This window comes from Gallinula chloropus, assembly GCF_964237585.1.
Source record: "Gallinula chloropus genome assembly, chromosome: 2".
Classification (NCBI taxonomy): domain Eukaryota; kingdom Metazoa; phylum Chordata; class Aves; order Gruiformes; family Rallidae; genus Gallinula; species Gallinula chloropus.
Genome location: NC_140086.1, coordinates 71,905,064 through 71,920,514, shown reverse-complemented (window position 1 = coordinate 71,920,514; position 15,451 = coordinate 71,905,064). Strand labels below are relative to the sequence as shown.

Sequence of the window (15,451 nt, the reverse complement as noted above, 5' to 3'; positions counted from 1 at the left end):
GGAGCCCAATATTTTAGGGTGGAAACTTAAATAAAAACAGCTTATAGAAACAGCTGATGCCAGATGTTTTATTGTAAAAACATTTAATTTTATTAACATTGAAGCTCTTTAATAGCTATGTTTGCACTCTGCTCTCCTCATCGATGGTGAGGTTATAAGTTAAGTGAGCAGCTCTCAAGGCTTGGAAATGTGTTTCTCTTCAATTTGTGAGGAGGAAATCCCTTCCTCTCTCCATAAACAGATCATCTGCGGGCCTTCAGGTAGGGCTGCCAGAAAGCGCAGTAGGGCTGCCTCAAAGTCAGCTCCTGTTGTAAGACCATTAATTTGAGGATCTAAACCTAAATCTATACCACCACCGACTACACCCACTGAGTACACCCAAGCTGGTGCAGCTTGCCAGTGGATGTAGAATCGCAGGGTAATTGCTTGGGCCTCATGCGCAGCCGGCTGAGCTTGCGCAGGGTAATGAGTAAAAGCTGTGAACTTGCTACACTTCCTCTTCCACAGCAGCTATTTGTGTGTATCCTCTCACCCTCTGGTAAAGGCAGAGTAGATTTGTAGAGGCAAGCTCACGTTCTGTTTATCCTATGGGAATTCATCTGTCTGTGTGCTTGGTGTGTGGTGTGTGTGTCTTTGTTTTACCACCAACTAAACTGAGGTAATAATCTGCTTCTGATAAAAATAAGTGTCTCCAATTTAAGCTCCAGCAGTGAGCTAGCAGCTTAAGCCACTGCAAGTCTTTGACTAGCGCAAGGTCTCCAGTAACAAAGCCAGGAAAGCTGGTGACCTCAGTGAGGGTTAAGACCCCAGCACTACAGCAAAATATGAATTTATTTCACAATTTTATCTTTGGTTTTATGATGCTCAGTAATTGTGCTCGCTAACAAAAGCATTGATGGACCAGCAATAAAGGCAAAGCTCATTTCCTAAACGAAATTAATAGGGAGAAATAAGTGGCCTGAGGGCAAAGTGTTATATTTAAGAACTTGTATATCAAGTTTCAAACGAGCCCTTGCCAAATATGATGTTGATGGAAAGCTTACAAAAAGCAGACACACACCCAAAGAAGCATATTGATAATGCAAAGTAGGATTTATTTTTATGTACTTATGCTTACCTAGGCACATGAGTGTCCTACTGCAAAGTGGGGCGGTTTTAAAATAGTTCTTGCTGAGTCTGGTTAAACTGATTGCATCCTGAGAAAGTAATTGGCCAATTAAGCCAGTAGGACATCGCTTTGAAATGTGTTTTGTGTTGCTTTGGGAAATCTCTTCTTTAGGTAGTTGGGGTTTTTGAGTGTCATCAATTACTTCGGAAAAACAATAAAAGAGGTTGTATGTTTTTTTTCCTCTCAAGGTGTTAGAGAATTACTAGTAGAAGGGGAAGGTTAATGAGAAATTATTAAAGCTACTTTTTCCAATTTATTTTAGTTATTATTTCAATTATGAAAGGCTTCGAGCTTTTTTTTGGTGGTATAAAGAAGAGTTAAGATCTTTGTGAGAAGGAAGGGTGCTTGTGCAGGTGCCCTTCGCTCTGTGACTAGATGTTCTCTAATGAAGTTTGTCTTTTGCTTTATTCCCCTTGGAACCAAAACTGTGGGTCCCTTGATGTGGCTTGGGAATCCTTTGCCTGCAGAGGTAGAAGCATCAAGTGACCCAGCTATGGGACATTTATCTATTCTACTTTCCTTTTTGTTCCTTTGTCCTGCAAGTTCTCAGTACTGGGCAGTGTGTGTGGTGTATGTTGGCTTCATTTCCAAAGGCATTTGTTGATCCAAGTCCAAGCAGGTGGTTTTAAATGAAAATCAAATGTAACATGAACTTCAAAGTGCAGGTAATAGCTAAGCCATATGACCAGAAGGTACCCAGTGTAAAGTTGCCAAGGAACAATGTGCAGCCAGAGCTTGAGACATACTGGCAGAGGTGGGAAATTGGAAAGTGATGGTCAAGTGATGTGTCATCTCTTCAGCAAAATGTGAAGCAAAGTTGATGACAAGTGATGGAATGAGCCTTTTGGTGTTTTGGTTTACCCAGAAGCAATATTTATTAAAATAGCACTTTTAATGCAAATGTCTTCACTGTTTGCCAACTCATAAAGTTTGTGTTTTCTTAATGCAAAAATTTAAGGTGGAGATTTAACTGGTCATGTCATCAGTGTTTCACAAAATGATGGGATAAACTCCCTGCTGAAAACATAAATGGGTTGAGTTTTTGGGGTGGGAAAGGACACAGCTTTCTTCATGAAGGACAGTTCTTGAAAAATGGTTTCTTGTTGATACTGAAGGCAGTAGTCAGCCCTCAAATTTTAGGGACTGTTTGAAGGTTATTGTTCTAATATGTGGAAATTGAGCCTTTAACAACTGAGAGGTAACCAGTGTGATGATTCAGAAAGTAGGGGAAGGCAGTGAGGAGGGGATTCTCATTTTCCATCTTCTAAGGTTTGCTTGCACGGAAACTACTAAAAATGACAAATGGAACAAATGTTCCCCCCTCTTGGTGCATTTCACAGTGTGTGAAAGTGATTCATTGTCTTTTGGCAAAAATCACTGCCTTGTGGTAAGGTACACAGAAGCCTCCACCCAGCCTTTCACTGACATATACTCAGAATACATTAGTGCCTAATTATTTATTACTAATGATGTGGTTTATAATGCATTCCTTGAATGTTTCACTCAACCCCTTTGAGTTTTTCATTTAATTCCCCCTTCTCCTTCCATCCTATTTCATTTCCTTTTAAAAAAGGGGGGAGGGGAATAAAAAGGGAAGATGAAAACTCAGCCTAGCAAAGGCTGTGCTTGGGAAAAGTAAGTAAACGTAAAAACCCAGCACCTCACAGTGACTGTTTGTAGTCTTTACTCGCACAGCTACATAGGCAAGGGCGTGTCAGCAAGGGTGCTCTGCCTTTCCTTGGCATTTACACATAACTCTTTTCATGGTATATAAATTGTTAGTATGGAATGAGGCAATTAATTGTTAAATTCATCTTGGCAAACACAGAGCGTAATGTTGGAATAATCTGCAGAGTTTATGCATGTGCAGGTCTCAGCATACTCTGTTTGCACTGATCATCTGAGAGATTTTGCCTGTCTAGTTTTTGCTTAGGGAATATGGCACTGGGATTATTTCTACCTGGATTAGTCAAGCTTTAACGTTTAAATTTTTTGACAGGCATCTGAATAGTTTGTGTCTGTTATTTTTATCCACTCTAGTCTAATGATTTGTACTTTAGTAAATGTGTTACGGTCCAGCAATGGTCTGACTAAACTCACTATGCTAAAGGATAAGATGACTCGCAAGCCTATTACGAGAGCAGAGTGTGAACATGTTCTGACTTCATGCTAAGGTTAGATGGAAAACGTGAGGTAGGAAAGGAAAGCCTACTAACTTCATTTGAAGATGTGTGTATGTGGAACTGGCTGTCATGTATCAGAAGGTGAATCTTAGCATGTATTGGAGGTGAATCTCAGCATCAAAAAAACTTGTGGGTTTCTTTAAAATGTATTTCCTGAGCTTTTTTGTTTTCACTATTCAATGAGAATAACATGAGCTTGAACATGACAGTTGGATTGTTGGATGATGATCTGTGAAGAACTTCAAAAGGGTTATTTGTTTGGATAAGATTTTCGGATGACTTTCAGAGAGATCCTTAATTCCTCTCTCCATGCACATGTGTGCTCTCACTCTCTGTCAAAAGACTTGGCTTGTAGACAACATTTTTTTAAGTGTCAGAATTTTTTTGCATCTCTTGAGTAGAAGTTGAATGGAGAAGCATATTGCATTGAAACTCCAGTCAAACCGTATCTTTGAAATCAAAGCCTGGGATTTATGCTGTCTGATTAATAGCAGGTTAAGAAACACTTTCCTTATTGTGTGTGTTCTGGCTTGCAGATCTTTTTCAAGGAAAACCTGATAGACTTGAGTGCTTGAACTCTGGCAAAAATTCCATCCCTTATGCATTCAACAAGGAACAGTTTGTTTTCCACTGCTGCTGTGGAGTACCTTAAACTGTGAAGCCAGATTGTGATGCCATACCCCATCACACCTGTATTTTCCACTCCCTGGAAGGTGTGCAAATGAAGTTGGAAATGCATTGGTGCTGAAATGAAAATGTGAAAGTCAGTTGAAAAAATAATGCACTCAGGGCATGTTAGTTGCCATGCATTTGCTTCTGGTGGCTTGCTACTGTCCAGGCTTCTCTCATGGAAATCAGTGGTGCCTTCCTGAGTTTAGGGATTGTTGTTGGATGCTGTTCTCATTAAGCTACTCCTCTTGAAAAACAGATGTGTTTATTGGAGAAGGATGATGGTCCACCAAGAAACCTGAATGCTGTGAGAGGCTGTAGCAAAATGAGAAGCATGTGTGCTTTGAAAGCTTTCCACTAAGAGCAGCATCTGTGTTAGGTAGGTTTTCATAATGCTTAGGTGGTTACATCAGGCAGAAGTAGATTTAGAATTGTTATAGAATAAGTTATCATGTTAGGCTCACTTTATGCTGTGCAAGCCTGAACTAAGTGGTATCTGATCAACCATGCATCAGTTTACCTTGTCCCAGGTATCTCCTGTAATAATTGGATATTTTCATCATCCTTCATGACCACTAGCAAAGCAAACACAAGAGGTTACTGAATCATACTAACTCCATGGGCTGTTGCCTGCTTATCCCAAAGACTTCATGGGCCAGTTGAAAACTAATCTCAATTAAGTATTTGAGTAAATGTACCAATTTGTAATAAACAATGAAAATGTTTTCATAGAATCGTGGAATGGTTTCCTTTGGAGAGCACTTTAAAGATCCCTCTAATCATCTTTCTATACTGCAGAACAGAACTTGCTCTAAACTTTTAAGGGATTTTTGTAAGGAGGTGAAGTAGCAAGGGAAGCACTGCCATTGAAGCTTGAAGAATTACCAAGAAAACAATATTGTTTATAGTGAGAAATATTATGCATTAGATTTTTAGAAAAGAGGGGAAAAAGTGTATTATCTCATAATGATCCTGAATCTCAAGAAAGTTTATAAAATGGTTTTTTCGCTGTGACTGAGCAGTATTTGCTACTTCTTCCAGCAGATCAACACACATGTAACACTCTGTAGAGAGCTGCCAAAGTCAGTGTGTATTGCACCCAGCAGACTGTTGAAGCACTAAAAATCCCCATGATAAGGAGTTAAAATGGTCCTTCATCCAGCTAGTGAGAGTTTTGGGAACATGGAGAAACAGCACTATCTGTTTTCTGTGTAGCACTTAGAGCTTCTGCAGAGAAAAGACAAAGCCATCTAAAGAAACCAACCAAAAGGGACTGTTGGCAGCAGGATGAGTGCTGAAGCTGACACTCTTAAAATTAGTATTTCATGTTGAGCTGGAATCCAGTTCTGTTCCTTCATTCTGCAATACCTGCCTGCTGTTAACCAGCAGGTACACAAACATGTCAGTTGTATATTTAAAATTCTAATTTTGAATGAACTGTGAAAGAGGAGTAGGTCAGCCCTACAGCATATCCATGGAAACTACCTTCAGGACGCCTTGCACAGTGTTGCAGTTGCCTTCAAAGCTGTTACCGCTGAACTGCTTTACAGAAATAGAAAGAGAGGAGTCCTAGAGGTGGGGTGAATTCTGATGCTTTCATTGCTGCTAGAAGTAGTTTTAACATGTGGCAAAAGCTTATTGTTAACTGGGTATATCTAGCGAGGTGTTATCAATGTTGTTTTTTTAGCTTCCAGTCATTGCAACAATAAAGTATTCTGTACACTTCTGACTCCTTATAGATACTTGCTGAAATTAAACTGGAAGTGATATTTTGGGGGTTTTGTGGTTTGTTCAGTGGATTTTGTTGGGGTTTTTTTGTGGGGGAGGTATTTGGGGGGGATGTGGTTTTGGTGGTTTTTTTGGTGGTTTTTTTGGGTTTTTTTAGTTTGAAGTACTTATTGATATATCTGTGATTTAGGTAATTGACAAATTAAAGCTGGGTACTGAATTCTTTGGAAATCTGATGGGTTATGTGATAGGTTGCAGATGGGAATTATGGATGGTGTAGGGCAAGGGTGACAATGGTTTTCACAGTTAAATTGCAGCATAAGGGCTGTGTCTCAGGAAAGGTTTAAAGCATGCAATTACATGTGCTGAAGATTTGGAATAGGTTCCTCTACTGTGTATCCCACACCAGTATCTAGAAATTCAAGTTGTGGATACAGTATCCAGCTTTTTCATCTGCATATGTATGTACAGGTGGCAGAACGTGGGGCTTTTTCCTTCTTCGCTTCTCTACAGTGACATTAGGGTTTTTCTTGAAAATTCCGTATTTATATGAATATTTGCCAGGGTTAATTCTGTACTTAATATTCTCTCTGTGGTACCAGGAATTGGAAATTAGTTTGTCTACTCCCAATCATAATCTGAAACTGAAAGAGATGAGCTTTACCTTATTGGTTTAACTGGTCTTCCGAACTAATCTTCGAGATGAAGAAACAAAACATCACCAGCCTTGTTTATCATACCAATTAGGTTTTGGGGGGGTGGGGGGGGGAGTGTTAGGAATACAAACAGTATTATTTTGGACCAAAAGATCTCAAACTTGTATCCTTCATACTTGGTTAGTGTATTGCTGCTTTTATTAAATGAAGAAAAGTATGTAAAAAATCTCTCTGTAAGATCATTGTTTTCAATTAGGAAAGTGAAAGCTATATACACTCCCATGCCTGGGATTAGGAAATAAAATTTCTCACTGGAGGAATTCAGGCATGACCACCCTAAACGTGCAGGTTACCATGCCACTGACTCAGTGGAAAGTAAGTAAGCATTTTAAATAGACCTTCTGTATGTTGGCATTGCAATCTCATATATATGTGTATGTAAAATGCTACCTTTAGTATTTTGTTATTTACAAAAACCCGATACTACTTTACGCATGTAATTGCCATGGCAAACATAGTCTCTCTGCATTCCCTGTCTGCCTTTGTTACTTAGTGATGGTTAGTGATGCTTTCTAGAAAAAAGGATCAATCTGACAAACCTCAATGAATTTTTGGCTTGGATAGGAGAGCCTACAGAGTAACCTAAAGAATTAGAGACAGCAGCAGGAATAGCATTAAAACTGAGCTTCACAGTGGCTTCAAATCAGTGGAAAAGAGTTTTGGTATAACCATGAAAGTATCATGAAATTTTATTCAACTGCACCTAGAGCAAATTTTAAAGCTCTGACCTGTATGGCAGGTAAATCTCCTTGTCTCTTATTAGGATTTTCCAGTAAATATAATGCCTATACTGGAAGAATCACTGCAACTTCACAAAAAATTCAACAAACTCAGTGGAAAGGAATTAAAGCCAGGGAGGGCTTGTCCTTGCTTCTCTCATTCTGTTTCATTTCTGTCTCAGTCTAATCCTAGAACCTCCCTCCTATGTCGCTCTCTCCAAGTTCTTCCCCTGACTTGTGCTACTACTTCATTTGCCATCGGCTTCTTCCACCTTGTATTTAACACTTCAGTTCTGAGTTCCTTTATCAGTGTTTCTAGAGAATGGAGTTTCAGTTGTCATTGTGAAGAAGTTTGTTGGATTTCTACCCCTTTATCTTCCCTCCCCCTTTTTTCTATTATTAAATTTTATCTGCTAGGCAAACAAGCTGGTGCTCTCCTCCTTTTCTTTAGTAAAATTTTAGGCCTCAATAGTAAAATGATTTATGGACCATGGAATGAAGGTGCTACACACTTATCTGCATTTGAACTAGGTAATTTTTTCTTGCTGAAAACCCCATGCCTAGAAGTTTACAAACAGCCTGTAAGTAGTTCTCTCAAGGTCCATGGGTTTACTCATGCGTTTGAGGCTGTGTGTAGGAGAAACTTAATTGCACTGCTGTTTTAGGACCTTAAGGTGAGACATTGCCTTTGAGGGTGGGTGCTTTGTATTTCCAACAACTTTGAGTCCTTGAGATCAGATGAAATGGTTAACTCTTCTGTTGCTCTTGCTTTAATGTTCAGATAGGTGCTGACTCTTGTATACAGTTATGTTTCTTTTCCAAAGCAAATTTCCTTTTGGCATCCAATGTAACTACAAGTCTTTCCTACATTTCTTCTTCTTTTTGAAGTTGTGTTCTTCTGGTCAAGTGTTTGATTCGGAGAAAAGGACAACAATTACAGCTACTTGAGATATTCTGAAAAATAACAATGGCATTATAATAATCAGTTGTTGAATTTTGCCCCAAGGTCTACTAATTTTTAATCTCTACACCCCTTAAAAGCACCTTTTGTGAAGACTGTATGGTGCTCAAGTGCTAGAAATATTTTGTTAGGGTTTAAAAAGACCCAAGTTCTGATAGAAGCAGGAGGTGGGCAGCTGCCACGGTCACTGTTTTGCATACAGGGGATGCAAGGTGGAGAGAAACTAAGCTTCCATCATCCTTAGAGTAGCTGAGGTCTGGCTTTTAATGTTGCACTTGGGCACCTCTGTGGTGCCTTACCTTACTCACTTACAACTGTGCAGGGAAGCTGTGGCGCCAGGGAAACTGAAAATGAGTCCTCCTTTGTCCCAGAAGGAGATCTTAATCCCTGAGCCATTCCTCTTTTGTGTCCATAGGAGAGATTTCTTCCTTTTGTGTCAGGTGCTAGTGGAGGGGCAGAGGTTTAGAAAGGCTTCATTTTATTGTCTTTCAAAGAAACACAGTGTGTCTTAGTAAGGAAATATAAGAACTCTTGTGTAATTGTCAACAAGAGATGCTTGTTGTTAGAATTATATATTTGCTGCTTTGTCAAAGATTCCTCAGTTCCTTTGCATATTCAGCAGTCCAGAGTAGTCCTGCCCTTCCTGTGGGAAGGGGCAGCCGTTGGGGATCTGCAGGATGTGAGTGCAAGTGTCCACCGATTTGGCAGGAGGAGCCTAAGTGGGCAGTGTCACTCCTAAAACTGGGATTGCTTCAGGAAACATTAAAATCCAGACTGCAGGCAGGTCTTTGGAGGAATAGCATATTGCTGGTTGGCACTTCAAAAGGCCTGCAAACCAGCAGCAGCATAGAGAAGGCTCATGCTTTTCCTGCTTTATCCTAATACTATTCAAGCAGACCCTTCAAAGAAGAGTTTTATTTAAAGCTTTTGTCTGGCTTTGGGTTGGGTTTTTTGTTTGTTTGGGTTGGTTTTAGTTTTGGTTTTTTTCTTAGATCTGTGGAGAATGGTTGCTGTTCTCAAACTGGAAGAGAGGTCTTTATTACCAGGTACATAGTTCCACATTAAGCAATTTTTTTCTGGTGCTTAGTGTGTTGGATAGTTGGGGTTGTTTTTATCCTATATTTTTCTGGGACTGCTGTTTTGAAAAAATATTTGTCACTGCTTCATTGATTTGCCTTGCACTGCAGATATTTTTGGAGATGGTATAAAACATTTTCTTGTTGAAATGAATTAAAAATAATTTTGTTCCTCAAAACAACTGTGGGTAGGAATATGTCAAAGTGGGAAGAAACTTTGTTGTTGTCTGGAAAATAGTGAGTTTGTTCTGATGAAGCTACAGCCAGTAGGAACTTCAGCTAGGTGTCTCTGCAAAAAAGGTTGGCCCTGAAATCTCTTCTCAGAATCATAATATGCATAATCAAGGAAGGCTTTTCTGGTTTTCAATTTGCTTTCATTTGTATATAGAAGTGGGTCGAGGGTTCACATGAGACAAACTAAGCTGCATCTAAGCGTGTTTGTTCTAAAGGCAGTTTAGCTGCTGGCGTGTCTTCCCAGAATCACAGAAGGGCTGAGGGGACAGAGGGTTGGAAGGAACCTCTGGAGGCCATCTGATCTAACTATTGTGCTCAAGCAGGCCTGCCTAGACTTGGTTATCCAGGAATTGCATCTTTTCAGAGAAAAGAAAGAGAATACGCTGTTGTGCAAAATGGAAAGGACAAATGTCCATTTGTTTCTTCTTTCCTGTGTTCCTTTAAGTGAGCAGATTTGGCTGCAGAGACAAGTTGTTGGTGGTGTCCTGATGGACACTTTCTTTGCAGGTGGAGCGTCTAGGAATTAAGAATGGTGCTTTTGTCTAGATTGAAAAGATGCATAGAACATTAATTTGGGTTAAAAAAAAAATAAATAAATTCCTGAGCTAATGAATTTAAAGTAATTGTATTTAAGAGCAGGATGAAACCAAGACGGTGCCAGAGTGAAAGAGGACCCAATTTTGTCTCAATGCATGAAAGGCAGATCTGTCTCTGGCCTTTAAAGATCCATTAAGGGCACATGAGCAGATTTCTGAAAGTGTAAGCAACATCATTTGACCTTTCACTTTCTTTTCATAGTCTACTATGTCTAGCTTTAAAATATTCCTGTGAAAATTAAAATGTGTAGTCATCACTTGGTGCTTCTCTAATATGGGTTTCTAGAGAGTCATTGTGGTGTGTTGACCTTGGCCACCTGCCCACCCAGACGCGCTCTTGCTCCCCGTCCTCAACAGAGGGGAGGGAAAATAAGATGAAAACGCTTATTGATTGAAATAAAGACAGGGAGGTCATTTACCAATTACTGTTGTTGGCAAAAGATGCTGGACTTGTGGAAAATTAATGTATTGCCAATTATAATACAGTTGGATGATGAGAAACAAAGGCATAACTTGTAATACGTTTCCTTGCCCTTTTTTCCTAGGCTGCACTCCCTCATTCCCACCTCCTCTACCTCCTCCCTATACCTTTATATATATATGTATAAATATACTTTTTTTTTTTTTAGGAGAGGCAAGAAGCACAGTATAATTCTGCGGACCCAGCTGTCGGTGAGAGTCCATGCCTGCATTGGTAAGTAAATTTCCACATGCCTACAAGAGAACAAATAAGCAGAATCCATCTCTCAGAAGTAAATCTGGGGAGTATGAATCAGGCTTGCTGTGTTCCAACTTAAGGATAATGGCAAATAAACTGCTTGCTTTGTTGTGTTTGTTGTATGCTAAATTTAGCTTATGTTAGTTACTTTAATAGAAAAGTTTTTTAAACAGCCCAGGGAAGTATGGTTTTTGACAGTGAAGTGTGGTGGATTCTGTCTTGCCACAGCATTTCTGGATTCCTGAAAAAGATTTGTGTTCAGAATTGGGAAGGGGATGTGAAGAGCTGTTGGCTGACAGCTAACTACTGGATTTTAATAGCGTGTAATGTTTGTTACTTTGCGTCTTGCAGATCTTGGGCACATATTTGTTACTATCACAGTGTCAGTGTCGTAAAAACTCTGGTTAAAGTAATTCTGTCATAAGGAAAAGTCTAATGAAAGCCATAATGTGCTGGTCACAAGAGCTTTACGGTTGCCTGAGGAGAGGCTGAGGTGTTGTGATGGCATTAATACACTCTCAGGTGTTCTGCAGAGCATGGTTCACTGAGTGTCAGCAGCAGGGCTAATGCTTGTGTTAATGGTGATGTTGTTATAGATGTTATTGGTGTCTGGTTTAAAAAAAAAGCGTAAAAAGTAATCCTGTATGTGCCCAAGTTGTTTGTTTTGCTTTCAGCTTCTCCCTGGTAGATGCAACACCCTGATATGTTTAGCTCGTAGTTGGTCTTGTTACAAGAGATCCTAGCTGTGGCATTGGAATATAGATACTTTCCTTAAAAGGAGGAGAAGGTTGAAGCTTTGTATTATTAGCACAGTGCTACTGCTGTTGGAGGATTCAGGCTTTAAATACAACTAAACTTCTTTCCCCTGCCCCCAGGATGTGTTATGAAATAGCCTTTCTGAGAATTTGAACTGAACACAAGCAACCTACAGAATTCCTCGAATGCCTCCCCTTGAGAGCGATCTCTAGGCTGCCTCACTCAGGAACAGATTCTCTCCTTTACTACCCTTGGCTTGAGGAAGTACAGTAGAGCAAAGCCTACGCGTTAAGTATTAGAGGGGAAACAGAGATGCTGCAAAGTCTAGGCTGATTTTATAAATGTGATTGAAATTAAGAACAGCTTGGAGAAGCTTGCTCCTGTTAGATCTGGGAATATCTTTGATAAAACAGACCGGTGCAGTAAGACAAGATTTCATGTGTTTCCTGGAGTGAGGTTGTATAAAAACAATTTTTGTGTAGAAAATTTTTGCCCAGGGTACAGCCATCAAGGAATTGGAGCGTACCAGGTCCTGAGCTTCCACGTGTGGCTGTTTGGTTATTACCTGTTTGCGTTCAAGCTCTCTGTGGGCAGTTAGATGTATTAATGTGCATGTATTTTAATTGTTACTGTATGAAGTTATGTATGGAGGTGCTGCTACTCTCTGGCAGTGGTGCTGCATTCAGCAGTGATTACAATGGAAGCCAGGCTGCAAAACTTGAGTCCAGATTTCAAACTTGTAGAGCAGAGGTGTTTGGATACGGGCTTTTGGCTGGCTTTGTTACAGGCAGAGAAGCCAAATCCAAGATCTGGTTCTAATTTCCAACCCCCCATACTGAAGTTTAGATTTTTAGGATAAGTGTTGGTTTCAGCCTGTTGTTTGTCATATACTTTCTTTTCTCTTTCGTTTCTACATACCAAATGTATGTTATTTTTTGGGATGTAAGAGTTTGAGAAAGTCAGGAACTCTGGAGCTCTGACCTCATTACGTCACCTGTGCCTGGCAGGTAAACTTTTCATGGAGTAGAAGGGCTGTTTTACTGGTGCAGCAGGTACTTTTCTTCATCTTCTGTGTACTTTCATGTCAGCTGCTTGCTAATGTCTTTTTCAAAATATACACATTAGGTTTTGAGGTTGAACGATGTGTTGCATATTTAGAGCAAAAGTTAGGAGCTAGAGCAACCTGAGATGGTGTTACATGGAATTAAACCATCTTGCTTTACATATTTTCTTTTAATCTTCACAATATCCTCAAAAAGCACTGTGCTTAGCAACGCTACTGGCTCTGCCCTCGTGGGTATCTAGGGCTGCTTTATGAGAAGATATGGTTTGGTCTGTGCTGTGCTTGCAGCAGAGCCTCCCGTCATCCTTACATTCAAGGTTTTATTCTGAAGACCTGAGAGGTGTAAAGAAACACCTTTTCTGCCATAAACTCTCCTGTTTTCAAGTTGGACCAATTTATTATCTTTTCTTCTTGTTGGTCTTCTCCCTTACATGTTGAACTTTTAAATTGTGGGAAACACACAAGTGTTTATGTTCAGATGTCCAGATAAGTTTTCCATCATTAGTGACTTCAAATCTCTAGGGAATCCATTTGGCTTCAGTGTCAGAGGATGTATTCACTACAGGCCGATATTTTACGAGACTTGGGAGGCTTTAGCAAGTCCCATGTCGAGTGGGGTGGGATTTTTGTTTCTTTGGTTTGTTTTAACCCGGGCAGGGAGGGAATAAAGCTTAATAACATTGGTGTGGAAGTTCTTAGTGAGTGCTGTTTTCTGCCCTGTTGCATACTAGTCACTCTGAAGCATCTCACTCAATTTAATGCATTAATACTTTCTTTTTTTCTTTTGAGTTCTTGTCTTGTGTTCAAACTAAGGCCTTTCAGCACGGTGGAGCAAATTTTCTTCTAAATACCACCTAATTTCTTTTCCCATTTTGGCTTGATTTAATTGCCAGGAGTAATAAAAAGATAATTTCAAAAATAAAATCTGAGTGGCTTTAATACAAACTGTAATATTTATAACATTTTAAATGAAAAGACTATTGCTGGAACTAGTTTTGTTCATAGAAGATAATTAACTGAAAATTTTGTATATCCTTTTGTATCTGTAGATGTTTAAAGACCTTAGTGGAAGAAGATCAATTCTTAAATAGATAATGTCATTCTTTTGGGTTTTTCTTTTTCCCCAATCTGTCCAACCTGACTTCTTATTCCAATAAGATTTACTGTGAGTTAATACTCTGTGGGAAAAGTCTTTCTGGTATTTTTGGCAGCCATGTGACTTTCCTTGTTATTATGTAGTTGTGTCTTACCATGATTTCAATTTGTATATATTTACCAATTACAGGGCTCAGCTGAAGCCTTGATAAAGTCCAGGGTAAACAAGAATGTAACTTTACAGGGATAGCCCACCAACAGCACCAAAAATTTTAGCTTCTGAGACTAAATGGAAGTTTTTAGTCAGAGCAACTGTTTGATACTGAATTTCTAAAGAACTTTAAAAGCTCCACTCTTTCTGGAGAGTGACTTGATTTATTCAATGTGGCCTTGATTGAACAGTCCTGTTTCTGTCTGCTGCTTCCTTTGTTGCTTCATTGCTGCTTGGTAGTTTTCTCTCAATCTGAGGTGGTCTCTGAGGGGACCATTTGCTCGTATGTATGTGGAAGCAGTATTTATCCTAGAAAAGTCCTATACCTGCTTTTAAAATGTTTGTGTCAGGAGTGTTATGCTCAGTGCTGAGAATGAAGTTTGGACGGGCACCCATGACAGTGACTTAGAATGATTCTGCCAAAAGAAATTTGACATAAGCTTCAGATGTTAATACAATGTAACACAAGAATAAAGCAAATAACAAAGGTTAATGTAATTCCAGATACATGTACTGTTTTGGGATTGCTCAGAGTACTGTACCTTGGAAGGTCAGCAAATGTTGCAAGGCATATTTTTAATTATACTACTTCATTGTGTCAGTTTATTATTAAAAAAACCCAAAATATCACACCTCAATTGGCTATATAATGAAATTTTTTGTATTATAAGATCATGGTTTTGTATGGTTCTAGCTTCTTCCTGTATTTATGCAAAGTCTTTTTTTTCTTCATATAGATTTAAAGTAATATTTTGCATAAGTAGTTTGTATTAAGCTTATAGTTTGAGCCAACTAGGTCCTGAAACAGTGTAGATATTATTACATCAGTCTTGCTAAATGTATAATTTAGCTTCATTTTAGTCATTATAACCCTTTTAGAATCCTTTTCTGCTGACATTTGCACAGAAATGGTCACAGATTTGCCAGGGTGCAATACACGGTGTGCCCCTCTTTCCCCAGCCTTCTGTGGGTGCTCAGCAGCAGGTTGTTCCCAAGAACTGGATACAGTGTGCAGCACAGCAGCCACTTACAGCCCCTGTTCTAGGGCTTCTACTTTAACCAGCAATGTCAGTGTTGTTAACCCAGCCTTTCCACATAGCTCTTGGGACTGTCTTTTTGACATCTTTTTTGCTCTTGATATCTCTTATGAAATGTAGCCATAAATATCTTTGTGAGCTCCTCTTGTTCTGAGATACCTGAGGTAACGTACAGGTTTCTCAATTCTGTTATTCATGATGCAGACTTGCTGCATGTAGTACAGCAGCTGTGATTCAGTTACATCCCTGCAGGACCCGTCCCTCCAGGTGCTTAACATGCAGGTTCCTCCCCACTGGAACCACAGTGCTGCCCCGGAAACAAAGTCACATCTTGAGTCAATAACTGTATCTGGTGCTTTATGAGAGAAGTCAAGATGCAAGGCCAGAAGTGGGGGGAAAAACCCCATGGTTTGCCTTTTTATAAGTACAGTATTAAAGCATTAAAACAAACAAACAAACAAAAAAAACCCCAAACCCAAAAACCCAATGGTGTGATTTTGGCTAAGGAAACGTGTGAAATA

The 15,451-nt window shown here is 39.4% G+C and overlaps 1 protein-coding gene across 3 annotated transcripts in view; it reads left to right on the top strand.

The window, feature by feature from the left end:
* FHOD3 (formin homology 2 domain containing 3) overlaps positions 1–15,451 on the top strand; it is a gene marked incomplete at both ends in the record, with an annotated part of 396,588 nt that overhangs the window by 43,094 nt on the left and 338,043 nt on the right. For all 3 annotated transcript variants that reach the window (XM_084260348.1, XM_084260347.1, XM_084260346.1), the window contains one exon: positions 10,680–10,744. In XM_084260348.1, coding sequence (XP_084116474.1) covers positions 10,680–10,744 — 65 coding nt within the window. The remainder of the gene's footprint in view (positions 1–10,679; positions 10,745–15,451) is intronic.